Source organism: Podarcis vaucheri (genome assembly GCF_965113315.1).
Source record: "Podarcis vaucheri genome assembly, chromosome: 8".
Lineage (NCBI taxonomy): Eukaryota > Metazoa > Chordata > Lepidosauria > Squamata > Lacertidae > Podarcis > Podarcis vaucheri.
Window position 1 is genome coordinate 44,214,767 of NC_138766.1, and position 13,953 is coordinate 44,228,719.

General features: G+C 43.3%; 1 protein-coding gene across 1 annotated transcript; it reads right to left on the reverse strand.

Moving 5' to 3' along the window:
• Positions 1-216: 216 nt before the first annotated feature.
• On the reverse strand, positions 217-12,911 carry CIDEA (cell death inducing DFFA like effector a). The gene is made up of 5 exons (XM_082234921.1): positions 12,753-12,911; positions 7,328-7,484; positions 4,551-4,697; positions 3,015-3,199; positions 217-804 (listed from the first exon to the last, which is right to left on the reverse strand). Exons 1-5 carry the CDS (start codon positions 12,794-12,796, stop codon positions 678-680), a joined length of 660 nt encoding a protein of 219 aa, XP_082091047.1. The 5' UTR covers positions 12,797-12,911; the 3' UTR covers positions 217-677.
• Positions 12,912-13,953: the final 1,042 nt, after the last annotated feature.

Sequence of the window (13,953 nt, forward strand, 5' to 3'; positions counted from 1 at the left end):
GGTTGTGTGGAAATTTCTGAAAGCTTCGTATTTTAGTGAGTGTGTTGTGCTGACATCAGTCTGTCTCAGAAGACAATGGAGGAGTGAGCCTTTGGGGGTGAAGTCAAACTATTGGAAGGTTAGAGCACCTGTTGTGGCTGCAAGAGACCGATACAGGAGAGACATGTTTCGTTGCGGCAGTGATAGATGGTATTGAGAAATGGCACAACAATGTAGTTTTGAAATACTGAAGCTTGGAAATTTATTTATAAGAAAAACAGTTTTAAGTGGTAGGCAAGATTAGTATTAAACTTCTACAAACAGTCACCACCTCCAATCAGAATTTGCTACATGGCTGTTCATATGCTAATTAACAGACACATCTCAGTTGGTAAGTCACTAAATGCCTGCTTCCCATTATTCACACAACTCTTCATTTTTGAAGTTTATGGCACAGTAATTTCTATGAAAAACTTCTCCTTCCACTGCATTAAAAAGATTCCAATCATATTTTTACACTTATGACATCATTATCTTAATGAAAAACCTGTACATGAAAAAAGCTACTTTAGTTAAACTTTTGGTCATTAGAGTGCCGCTTGACCATTTAGTGTGTTAAGTTATAAATATATTTAAGTTAAAAATGCTTAAGTATCAGCTGCAGAACCAGCAATAAAAGGCTCTTATGCTGGTTTTAGTTAGCGCTTTCCATTTGTAAGCCGATCTTCTTCATAGTCACCCGTTAACTGTAGCACATATGTTCCAGTGTAAAGAAGGACATGTCCCGTAACTTGTGCCATATGTGACAGATATCGAAGTATCCTCCTTAAAAAAAGAAACACATTAAGCTTAGACAGGTTCAAAAAAAATTGCACAAAAGGAGAAAACACATCATCACTTTTGTCCATATACAATTTACACCAGCACATGCTCTGCACTTTTTCTGAAGTTGCACTTTTCCTGAAAGAGCAAATTTAGTTTAAGGATTCTCCTGTATCCAGCTTTGTTGCTTGAAGACCAACTGGTAGCACAGAATACTTCTGGACAGGGATAGCCTAGCCAGTTACCCAAATGGAAGGTTATCAGAGCATGGCTGATGGCAGTGACATTATACTTGGAGCTGCTTTTGAAGATGGTTTAGAAGCTTCAATTAGTGCAGAATGTCTGGCAGCATTCACTTCCAAGTCCAATTCAAAGAGCCCGATGCTTACTTTTAAAGCGCTAAATGGTTTGGGCCCAGCTACCTGGAGAAAACAGACTCCCATGTCAACCTGCCTGCATTCCAAGATCTGTTGATATCCTGCACCATCAGGTGGTCAGCAAAAAAGAGACTTTTCAACTGGAGCATCCCAGTTATGGAATGTCCAATCTCACCTGACACCAACATTGTTATTTTAGCTGCTGGTAACAATCTTTAATTATCCAGGTATTTTAAAGTTTGTTAGCAATTTGGGACTACAATTCCCATCATCCCTAGCTAACAGGACCAGTGGTCAAGGGTGATGGGAGTTGTAGTCCCAAACATCTGGAGGGCCGGAGTTTGCCTATGCCTGCTCCAGCCATTTTATATGAAACTTCTATGCCAATTTATTATATTGCTTTCCTTTCATGCTATTGTGAAAGGTTCTGAAATTCCTATGTTCAAATACCAAGCTGAAGTTCCTTTTGTTTTTTGCTGCCATTCTAAGTATATTTACTTTGCAATTAAGTTTAACCTGAAAGTCAGAAAGGCTCATACTTTCCTACAGGGGACTGCTAGAATTAATTCTAATATATATTCGCTTGGTTCCTAATGCTACAGCAAGTATTAAAATATACTGGATCAGACCAGTAGCCTACCTTAACAGACCCAAAGCTGTTGTTTCTGGATATTATCCCACTATCACCACTTTAATAACTTCTAGAAACATGTCAGTGCTTGCTATATTTGCAGGAGTCCTTCTGCATTTGTAACTCCCACATTTTTATAGGGAATTCCTTATCATTGCACTCCAGTTCTTGTTTCAGAAATTTTAGGCACTACCACCAGCTAGTGTTTCAGAGAGTCTGAGACATCAAGAACCTTCAGGTCATTTTATAAGCTTGCCAGTTCCTTGAACATTCAACTTACTTGTGCCTTTATTTAGCAGGTCACCATGTATCTAGGGAATCAGGTGTAGCTTGCTTAGCCTCCATTGCACAACACATTAAGATATCTGAACAGACAGCAGAGTTATCAATAATTTTCCTCTCTATTTGAATTTATTTTTAAGAAGACTGACATTACAGAAACAGCAGCTCTGGCATTTCAGCTCCTCTTTGAAATTTCACTTTCAGCATTTCCTTTTTATAGTCTTTATCAGTGCAACATTTGTACTGGGTACTTTAAGGATCTGCACTTGGACCAGTGATTCTTATCTTGCTCATAAGTGGACAGCCGTAGAGACTGAGCAGTTAGGTAGCAAATTTTGCCAGCAAGCTATTCATGGTGGGGCAGACAAATATCAAATCCCAAAACAGGTGCATGGACATTAAAGTGGCAAATGCAGTTCAAAGTGTAAAGTGATGCACACTTGGACAACTCTCCCTCCACACAACTTCTTGTAATGTAACTCACTGCCATGTTTCCCTTTACTTGTGCTCTCTGCCTCCCCTAGAACCCAGGTGCTTTGTTTAAGATGTGGGAAAGAAGGCTTTATTTTGTCAAGGAATGGGGACAACAGCCATTGCTTTTTTATCCCAGAATCCTAGGTATGTAACTTGATAAACAGTAGCACCTGGGAGGGAATCGCACACATGCAGTCTCCACCTTGCACTCAAATATTCATGGTGGTCTCATTACTACAACACTGACCCCAATTTTTGTTGATTTTCCCTCACCCTAGCAGTCACTGCTTTGCTTAACACTTTGTCCAATGAAGGATTCCAGAGGGCTTGAAAGCTTGCCCCATGTCGGACTTTTGGGTTGGTCTTAATAAGGGAGTTATTCAGCTGTGGACTTTTGGGTGTAATTTCACCTATGCATGGTTGCGTCTGAACTAGAGGCACACACTTACCTCAGTACAGCCTTTGCTCCCATGCACTGGATATCATACGTCACAGAATAGATTTCATAAAATGTAGCTTTGATATTTAGGCAGCCAATGAAGTCCTTAGGGTTCACTTTGTACAAATCAAAGGTAATATTTGCCACCCCCATTTTCTTTGGCTGCTGTACTGCTGCAAAGCAGGGTCTTGGCCCCTAATTCAGAGGAAAGAAAAACAAGTGTGTGAAATATTTCAGCTCACAACACCTATCTACGCCCAAGAGCCCTGTAGGATTTTTTTTTTAAGACTAATTAACTTATTGAGAACAGAAATTAATCAATAGCCTTTGAACTATGGTTTAACCACCAAAATGGGTTTTGAATCAAGCTCTTGAGTCCCTTGGAAATTTACAATTACCGGAATACGGTAAAGGTTGTTTGAAAAATTTGGGAACAGTTTGGGAAATATTTTTTTTACCACCACCTAGTTAAAAGGAAAAATTCCTTCCAGTAGCACCTTAAAGACCAACTAAGTTAGTTCTTGGTATGAGCTTTCGTGTGCATGCACACTTCTTCAGATAACTTAGTTGGTCTTTAAGGTGCTACTGGAAGGAATTTTTTTATTTTGACTATGGCAGACCAACACGGCTACCTATCTGTAACTAGTTAAAAGGCTTAGAGAGACACTGGAGAATAACCTCAGTATCCAGATTTAACACAAGTGATATAATGTCAGATATAACATTTATTGTTTCAGGATTTCTACTGAACCGGGGGACTAGCAAATCAGAGGAGGAAGGTTCAGGAGATATCATTCTCTATCTCACTAGTCATCCATGGTGCTGCCTTTGTCCTGTGTTTTACACCCTCCAGCTACCTAACCTCTGCAATGTGTTCAGTTATTAAATTTATGGTTTTACTTCTTGGAGTGGGGTGGGGGAATACAGAATATACGTAGAAAAAACGTAATTCTACTAGCTAATTGGCACGACTATTTACTCTCATGGTGAAACACTGTTTTATCCTGTAACTGCCACCCTCTGCTCTGGATGCTTACTTCCAAGTAAACACACATTCAGTTCTCCTTTGTTCAACAGGATGTATTCCCAAAGAAGCATACCTAGTTTTATTACAATAGGCTTCACGGGCGTGATCTATCTATTAATGCTTACATCAGTACGGAGATGGAAACAATTATGTCTTTTGTAACTAAGCAGACACAATACCAGGAACTGAATTCAAGCTGGCAATTAAAAGGTAGAAGAAGTCTGTTCCTGATTCTTCCTTTGCGTCAACAAGTTGGCACTTTCAGAATCTAGCGCCCGAATCTGCATTGCTCCCGTGGGACCTGGAGTCTCCCATGCCTGAGGTCACATACAACATTAGGCATGGGAAAGAGAGGGGTAGTCTGCCCCAAACTTCCTGGTGGGCCGATCTCCAAGGTTTGGTGGGTGTAATTAGGCCTGTAATCAGAAAGACTGAAGAAGTTTTGTTTAAACTCAAAGCAAACAGGGCATATCAAGTTTATTATTTTCTGTAATAAACTATTTTCAGAACAACACTTACTGGCTTCCATTTCTGTCCTCTCTCTAGAACCATGAAATGTGTGTTGTCTCCCAGGGATTGGAAGAAGTCTTCTGTATCCACCACTGTGCCATCTTCCTCCAGAACTAGTGTTATCAGCCCAGCAGTAATCATTAAGGTATCTAAGGTCTAAAATACAGACAGAAGAGCAAAACGTAGTTCCAAATACCTTATTGGTTTAGGGCAATCCTAGTTTACTTACCCCCTACTGAAGCAAGACACATCACAGGCGTGAATGTCTATTACTCAGAAACTGTACTATTCAGTTATTTGCATGCACCATTCTGCATAGATTAAGCTGTCATAGATTGAGCTAACATGAGCCCAACTACTTTTGAACGGAGAAAATTATGGAAGAGAATCAGATCTGTGTGTGTAGCCCCAATTTATGAAGCCATGTGTTCACATGGTGTTCAAGCCTCCTCCAAAATGTGCTTATTTTTATCACTGGAAAGTCAACGCTTAGGACCAAACAAGGCTTTGAATTCATTATATGAATGCAACAGAAAATAAACACACACACACACACACACACATATAAGCAGCAGTGCTGGCTTTGTGTGTGCATGCATGCATGAGACCTTTCTATTTTCAATCAGGAGGAAAGCCCCCATCAGTGACAATGGAGGCCTTCTTTCCAAAACAAATTACTTCGAGGGGTTCGGTGGTTGTGGAAAGTAAAATTCCTCCCTATTTACATTCTTTAAAAGTGAATATTGATCACATTCACAATGATGTATCTAGTTTAGCCCTGCAGATTAGAACTAAAATCGAAAATAGATTTTAAAGAAATTCTGCTGCCAAGAGAGGGCGTTATTAGTGTGACTTGCAGAAGCAGTCTAGATTCCTACACCTACAAAGCAAGTTGCCCTTTATCATCCAAATCACCTTAACTACTTTACATTTCGATTCCATTCCCACTCCCATCCTGTTTCTACAGTACTGTACATAGGATTCTGAGATGGTCTTCCATCCATGCAGCATTCCAGTGCTGGTACAGTCAAACCTCGGCTCCTGAACAGCTCCCGTTTTTTAATGCTTCGGATCCCAAACGCCAAAAACCCAGAAATGCTCCAGCTTTTGAACGTTTTTTGGAAGCCGAACATCCGACGCAGCTTCCACTTGAGTGCAGGAAGCTCTTGCAACCAATTGGAAGCCACGCCTCAGTTGTCGAACGTTTCAGAAGCCAAATGGGCTTCCAGAATGGATTACATTCGACAACCGAGGTTTGACTGTATGAGGTAGCAATTGGTGCTGTGACTGGTTCCAGGCCCAACCCAAAGCCATCTCCCCAGCCTGGCCTAAGTAGGACAGCTGCAATCCACTCTACACCTCTGCATTCTACAAATCAAGTTAATGGTGGTTTGTGGGGACAATTCCCACAATTCTGCTCTACTTGTTCAGTTAGGGAGATGTATTTTCCATATAAACTTTATCACAATTTTTGAATCCATAAAAACTAAAAAAAGGAAAGGAGGACATGGGTTAAGAACATGTTATTACAGTGTTGTTTAATACAAGTATACTGAACTGCCAACTTAAGTTGCGCAAGGAAAGCTGGCCCAATTTTTACAAATTTCTCTTCTTGGTGCTCATGGCAATATAAATCGTCTCCTGAGATAAGGGCAGGGAGTTCAAACCGCTGGTCACTGTTGCATGGAAGGCATGCACATGTAACCAGTGCTCATGGTCCAGCGGTAAACTACAAATAGTGCAAATGTAGTTCGGCAAAACACAGGCATCTTTGAAACAGTGATTAATTACATTACAAAGGCCTCATCCCAAAGGAGGCTTACAACAGGGCAGCTCCACATCACGTGTGGAGACAGCCAGCATGGTGTAGTGATCAGAATGCTGAACATGGACATGGGAAACCTGGGTGAAACTCACCAGTCAGCTATGAAGCTCACTGGGTGACCTTCAGACCAATTCACTGTGGATAAAGGACCTGATTGCTGTCCCGCTTCTCCCAACACTTAGGGACTGAGATAACTTGAGGAGGAGTCTTGGGGATATGCAGAAGGTGTTGGATTTTTGTTGGATGAGATGTATCTTCAGGTTCAGTGGAGAACTTTTCTCTAGACTAGAGTTCTATGGATCACTGGCTAAGTTAATTGGAATGGAAAAGGTATCTTGAGCATCTAATACAGCTATGTCTGGAGCTAAGACAAACAGGTAGGACCAGACTTCTCCAAGAAGTTAACATCCACCCACCCACCTCATTCACACACAAAAACAAAGATCACCACAGCCAATCACAAGCAAACAATCACACCCTAGGCCAACCCCAACCTCTCTCACCACCAAAGGAACACAAGTGAACAACACAAGCAACGCTGACACCAAACTCTACATACATTAAACATAATAAAAACACCGCCACCCAACCCCACCCCCATCCACCTTCCCTCTCTCCACCCCCCCCTTTCTTTTTTCTTCTCCCCCTAATGCCTCAACAAATGAAATGGATTTGTAAAAATGTTACATGGGAAAAACAACAACGAGGCATTACACTTACTTCTGTAAAACAAGAAAATCCTTAATAAAATATTCAAGAAGTTAACATCCCTGCTAGATCCAGGACTTCACAGTAGCCTTCACTCACCTGGTACCTTTTATGTCCTGGCTGGGGCTGATGGAGGTTGTAGTGTGCACACACACCACCTGTGTGTATGTGGGGCAAGAATTTTTGAACACATGGCTGAGATAATGAGGTCCTGACATGATCATCAGGCTTGTGCTTTTGACAGGAGGCATACCTTGCTAATAAGCTCCTCTAGGGTGCTTGCAACAACTCCTCTCCGACTGCTTCTGTCATGGTTACAAACACGGAAGGGCCGAGCTGCAGCTGGAAGAGGTGCAAACAGGGTCTGTCTTGTTACTGACCCTAGAGATGCTCCCACTGACACCAGAGATCTAGAACAGAAAGCAGTTCGAGGTTTGTTATTTTTTTTTATGTACATTGTATGGTTTCAGTTTTAAGAGCAAGGAAATCATTTTTAGTACACAGTAGCACCATGGGTATAATTCAAGTCAGCCTACAGCCTAGATGCAGAGCAATTCATGCATTGCTAAATATATACCTTCTTCCAGGCTAGAAAAAGAGATATTAAGCACTTTGAGGGAAGGGGCACTTTGATCCAACAGTGATTGTTTTGATCTGTAGATGTAACAATGAGCTATACAGTGTCATCCCCAGAGTGTCCAGTAAAACCCTTCTGACTATCTTTGCAGCTGATCAGAATAGTGTGTGTGTGTGTGTGTGCCAGCTGGGCCCCTAAACATGGTCTAGTTTACCATTTCCAATATTAGCACAGCATCTTTAGAAGACAGACTAGTAACTGGAGTCTTTGCTAGAATATATAATAGGCCCCATCTGCTGTAAGGAGCAAATAAATGATTGTTAGTGCCTAAATTCACTTCTTGCATGTATCTCATGATAAGCATATTAATTCCTGCTTCCTGTTCTAGTTATTGATGCCTAAGAGGACCCATCCTCTCAACTGAGGAATGTTATATTCACACTTGACTATCAAAAAACATTTGACAATGTCTACCAGACCACCTCTAAAACACTTGGGCTAAACAATTCCATAAACTATAATTACAAAGGTTAAGCAGCTGTGGCTAAAAATACAACACACTACTGATAATTTTAGCTTGTTATTAATGGAAACAGTAGAAACTCAGCACAACATTTAAAAACCTGATTAGAATGGAAGTGTTTTCAGAGCCCAGTTAAAGATAAAGGATCCAGTCCACAATTTCCTCAGGAGAAATTATCAAAGGTGTGAGGCCACCACTGAGAAGGTCCTGTCTCTACTGCCTGCCATTTTAATTATCTAGGGTTCCCAAAATAAATTTTATGTTGATAATATTTTTTATTAATTTTAAATTACAATTCAATAATAGCCTCATTATAGCAATACCAAATTATAATACAATTACTAATACCAATAATTCAAATACTGAATTATATAATTTAGGTGCCCCCCCCATGTGCTAGATTTAATTTCAATTAAATTCTGGTCAAAATAATAATCCCTTATACAACAGCTGCAATATTAATAACTTCCATTTGTGTTGACACATTAAATGATTGATAGAACTATAAGTGAGGCACTCAAACTATATCCTTGCTCTTCTTGTGTGTGGCAATTATTCTGTAAGTGGTTTTTCTTCCTGTCCTTATAAAATGTTACGTCTATCTTTTCCCGGTTGTTGATGTTCTCCATCATGCCTTGGGCGTAGCTGATATCCCATTGTTTCAGAAATTTCTCCATTGCTCCGTCCCGTCCTTCATTGTTTTGCAACTTTAATAACAGATGCAAAAATCACTCTGTCCCAATAAATGACCTGTTTTCACCATTTTTCCTCTCTGCCTGAGAAGAAGAGTGATCTGTCAAACTGCAGATGACTCAGTAATGAACCTTATCAGTTCCTTGGCAAGTTTGCAGACTTCTTTCATCCTTCCTTCCCAAGATAAATTTTAATGCCTGGCCGGGCTTGCATCCGTGTAGGCAATCCTTCAAATCACCAAGACCCAAAGGTTTAGGGCTTTGAAGGTCTAGGCCAGTACTCCTTGGACCCAGAAACATATTGGCTGCTAATATGTACAATACAGGTTTGCCCAAACACCTAACCCTCATCAGACATCCTGACATTCTGTACCAGTTCCAAGCCATTTTTCAAGATTGCCCAACAAAGTTTATGTTAAATACAATGGTACCTCGGGTTACATACGCTTCTGGTTACAGACTCCACTAACCCAGAAATAGTACCTCGGGTTAAGAACTTTGCTTCAGGATGAGAACAGAAATCGTGCTTCGGCAGGTGGCAGCAGTGGGAAGCCCCATTAGCTAAAGTGGTGCTTCAGGTTAAGAACAGTTTCAGGTTAAGAATGGACCTCCGGAATGAATTAAGTACTTAACCCGAGGTACCACTGTAGTCTAGCTTGATTTTAACCAGCACATGTGTGACTGAGACAAAATATGATTCCTAAAGAAAGGGTCACAGCTGACAGCATAAGCTGGTAAAAGGCACTCCTAGCCATGAACATCACTTGTGCTTCCACAGTTGCACTCAATCCAAGAGGACCCCCTGCAAAAAGCAAAAACACTGCAGCCGACAATTAGGATGGCAGTGGCTAGTCCTTTATACTGTTCAGCCATAGCACTTTCTACAGGCTGTCTATAAAAGTCTCACTTCAGATTTATAAGCATTTAGCCAGTCACCTTGATTGCCAATGGATACTTTTGCAGGATCTTACTTCATCTCACTGTATACCTATATCCAAGCACTTTGCTTAGGCAACCTGAAACAAGGTTAATTACAACTGAAAGATCCATCTTGGATGATTGGTTAGGACACAACCTTTAAATTAGGTTATTTGTGACTCAACCATTGTCCCAGCACAGCATTAGGAGTGTCTCCTTAATGCCATGATTGCCCTATATTTAATTCTGTAATTTGGCTACAGCAGATCAATTTTTAAGGTTGCCTAATGCTTTTATATAAAAAAGTCAGAGCCATGCCCTCACTTAAGCAACAGCACTGTGTTGTTGGATATGCAGCCTACTCATATAAGATTACTTAGAAACAATCCCAACTTGGTTAAATCAGGTCAAAGATTGCAGTCCTATAAAACAATACTCTGCCAAGAGTAATCCATGTTAGTCTGCAGTTGCCAACAGACATGTCATGAGTTTTGCTTAGGCAGACCTTTCCCTTGAGACAGTTATATTTCTGCTCTGTGTTCAGAAGAGTTTCACATTTATAGAGCACAACTCCAATAACTTGGCTATTTATCCAAGGCTTGCACAAGGGTCACTGTGGCTCAAGCTATATGTGGTATCTAGATTTAAGTTATTATTGGAACCGATTCCTGTGACATTTGTCTCCAGAAAGACACTCTTTCCCCACTGACAGGTCTTAAGTAAAAAGTAATTTTACGAACACATTAAAGGATTAACTGTGGCAAGAGCTCTCAGGGGAGAAAAGCTAAACAGATGTCACCACCACAGATTAAAGTCCATATGGCATCCCAACCCAACCTGTAACTTGCATTTTACAAGCAAAGGTACCGCACAGAAGAAATCACTTCTGCTGACTTTGCTTGCAAGACACGTCTTTCTTTCTTTCTCCTTTTGGGAAATGAAAAAGAAAGCAGCACAGGTCACTGGCATCATCTCGTGAAGACTGGGGGGGCCCACACAATGTAACGCGGACAATATGCAATGTCACACACACTACGTGCAGGCATGTGCATGTGATGCCACATGCACAATGTGCAATGTTGTATCTTGTTTTTGGAGAAGGAGCCGGAGCAGAGTCAGATGCAGTGGTCAATGGCTGGCAGCAGCTCCTCCTCCTCCTCCTCTCTCATGGACCAGGAGGAAAAGCCAGAGGCAGAGCGGGGTCTGGCGGTGCCCACTAACGGGGTGTGTGGCTCACTCAAATATATTATTGTGGGGGCCAAAGCCCCCACGGACCCCTGGGGTTGGCACCAGTGACATAGGCAGTGCATCTACTCTTAAAGTGCTTGGCAAAAGCGCTCTTTGATGCAGCCTCCCTGTCTCCTTCAAAGGGCGCTTTGCCACTTTAAGACAACACTGTGTTAAAGCACTTGCCTCCTCTTTTAAACCTCCAACATTGGATTTAAAGACTTGCAAATAAGACTTTGGGAAGACTTGCAAAGCTGTGCAAGGGATTTTGACAAGCAGGAACCATGTTGCGCCATAATGACATCATGTAACTGACATGCAAATGGTTAAATTTGGCCTGTGAGGCTGATCTGAATAAGAATCTATCCCAATGAGCAAATAAGCTTCCCCAACAGCTGCTTTATGAGATACCTGCTTCGCTGACAATATACAAACCATCTGAAACAAGCCAGCAATGCTGTAGAAATGCACAAGCAGGTTAACTCCTAAATTGTGTGATGGGGCACACTAGCATGTGGTGCAGGAGAGCAGTTAGTGTGCTGTGAAAGTTACTCAAAAGGATGTGAAGTTGACCTGCAACCTCAACAGGTTCCAAGAGGCACTTCAGAGAGTGAAGCTTCTTTATCCAAAAGATAGATTATTTCAAGTGTACTAGTAGTCAGAGGCAAGAGACATTTCAAGGCAAAGAACCCTAGATAAAAGAGAAGAGCGCTAGACTGTGGCTTAAAACTCAACAAGGTCATTGCCTCCCCCATTGTATAACGCTACTATAAACACCATAGAGGGGGCGGGGATGTATTCGCCTGATGCACTTTCCATGACTTCATTTCCCCACTTCTCCTGAGGCTGTTATCTGCACATGCTCAAAGGATGTCTCAGACGTACAAATCTCTGCTTAAACACGGTTTATGACTTCAAATCAGATGGAAGCTGTGGAAAATGCATCCAACAGGAGTACAGGATGGACTGTGGCTCTAACATCATGCATGCTCGGCTTCAAGCATCCAGTCGTAGGACTGAGAAAAAGGTGAAGGGCATCCACCTGTGGGAGCCTAACAAAGGGTATGACCTGAGTTTAAACTACAGACAGGGCGGCCCGTCTGTCTTTTCTTGCCGTGTAGCAAGTCACGTCGTTCTATGAGTAAAGGCCACTAGGTCGGAAGCTGCTTCCACAAACCCCATAAGCTGGAGTCACACAGCTCCACCCCCCCCCCCCGCCCCTTGGTTTCAAGTTATTTTAGCAAGCCTCCAGTCCATTCAACCGGTGGCTAGATGATCTTGGAAGGGGGAGGCTACTTCCAAGCAACCAATTAAGAAAACACAACAGCGTGTGACCGACCGAGAGTTGCGGATCCTGCGACGCCGACCTCCCGCCCTGCCCCTCCAAGACACAAAGAAAACCCGCCTGGATTTAAAGAGGAGCGCCACCTAGTCCGCATTTGAGCGCCGGACAAAGAGGACGCGGCAGGTGGCGGAGCCAGATGGCAGCCGGAGACCAAGGGGTGCTGCTCGGGTCAGGAGTTCAGGAGACCGATCCTGCCCAGGGAGGAAAGCGGGCAAGCGAGCAACCGGGGACAGCAAGCAGGCGCTGACACCCCAGCTCCCCGAAAACGTAGATAGATAGATAGATAGATAGATAGATAGATAGGCAACTGCATGTGTGCATATCGGGCAACAAGCGCCCAAGGAAGGTCGCCGCGGGACTTACTCCCGAGTAAACGTGCCTGGGTAGATCACTCACCGGAAAAAAACCGCGGCGAAATCGCGCGCGCACACCACCGCCATCCTCGCACCTTCGGCTCCCTTCCCAGCGAGCAACGCCGTCTGCGCCCCCTCCCGCCGCGGCCCTCTTATGAGCCCAGGGGCTCCAGGGAGGCGTCGCTCTTCGCAGCCCCGCCCCCGACGGGCGGAGGCGCGCAGCGAAACCGCCCCTTCGGGAGGGACGCAGTTTAGGCAAGGCCTGCGCGTGGCCGGCGCGGCAGGAGGCTCAGGCGCCAAAGCGCGGGCGGGTTGCCTGCGTGTGTGCAAGGGGCGACAAGAACCTCCACCCCCGCGGTAACGTGCGACAATGAGGAGGAGGCTTTGGCACACCCTGCCCCAGCTAGCCTGCAACTTCCGCGGAGTTGCTTCTGAATACACGTGCATAGGGTTGCGCGATAAGGCGGTACACAGTGAACGCCCCACTAAATTCACTTCTTGATTAGTGAAGATAGGATTGGAGCCAGAGAGAGATGAGACATCTCTTAGCGAAAGAGTAGGGGCAGATGTCAACAGCCGAGGCCTAGATCAGCAGGCATCGGAGCCAGCACTTAAGGGTCATTGTCCCTTTGCCCCCAGCAAAATATTTGAGGGGTCTGGACCGCCCAAAAGTTGATGGGCATTGCCATTCAAATAGTATGTCTTTTGATACAGGGCAGGGCTAACTTGTCCCCGCGCCCCCTCCACCATATTTTATTCAAGTTGGCACCCCTGCCAGCAGGATGCAGTTCTCGTGAATGTTGCCTGTTCTGCCCTAATGCTACCCAACTGATTGGCTCCAGGAAATATTAGCAGTTCTGGGTGCCCCATAAATACAAAGATAATATGTACATGAGGAAACATCAGCCTTGGTCACGTGTTACTCACCTGTAGGGCAATTGTGGGAGCTTTTAAAGGCTGTGCCCTTCCACCACTTTTGCACCCATTTCCCAGGACAAGCAGGGTTTGTGTGTGGTTATCTGTAAATAAAACTTATGTATAAGATCCTGCACGTGTATAGGGGTTCTGTGCTATTGGGACAGCAGTATGTAGGTGTCCAAATTAGGCAGAGACACTTTGCATTGGTAGATGCTCACATGTCAAGAATTCTTTGCACACAATCTCACATAACACGGGTGTTGCAGAATGAAGATGTGATTTCAGGGGCAGCGCTCAAAACAAGGCCCTGCTCCCTTGTCACCACA

Coding starts and splice junctions, on each gene's coding strand:
- CIDEA (XM_082234921.1), bottom strand. CDS start 12,796: ATGGCGGTGGTGTGCGCGCGCGATTTCGCCGCGGTTTTTTTCCG. Junction 3,200..4,550: donor GAGGACAGAAATGGAAGCCA/GTAAGTGTTGTT, acceptor CCTCTGAATTAG/GGGCCAAGACCCTGCTTTGC. Junction 805..3,014: donor GGAGCAAAGGCTGTACTGAG/GTAAGTGTGTGC, acceptor TCTTTTTTTAAG/GAGGATACTTCGATATCTGT.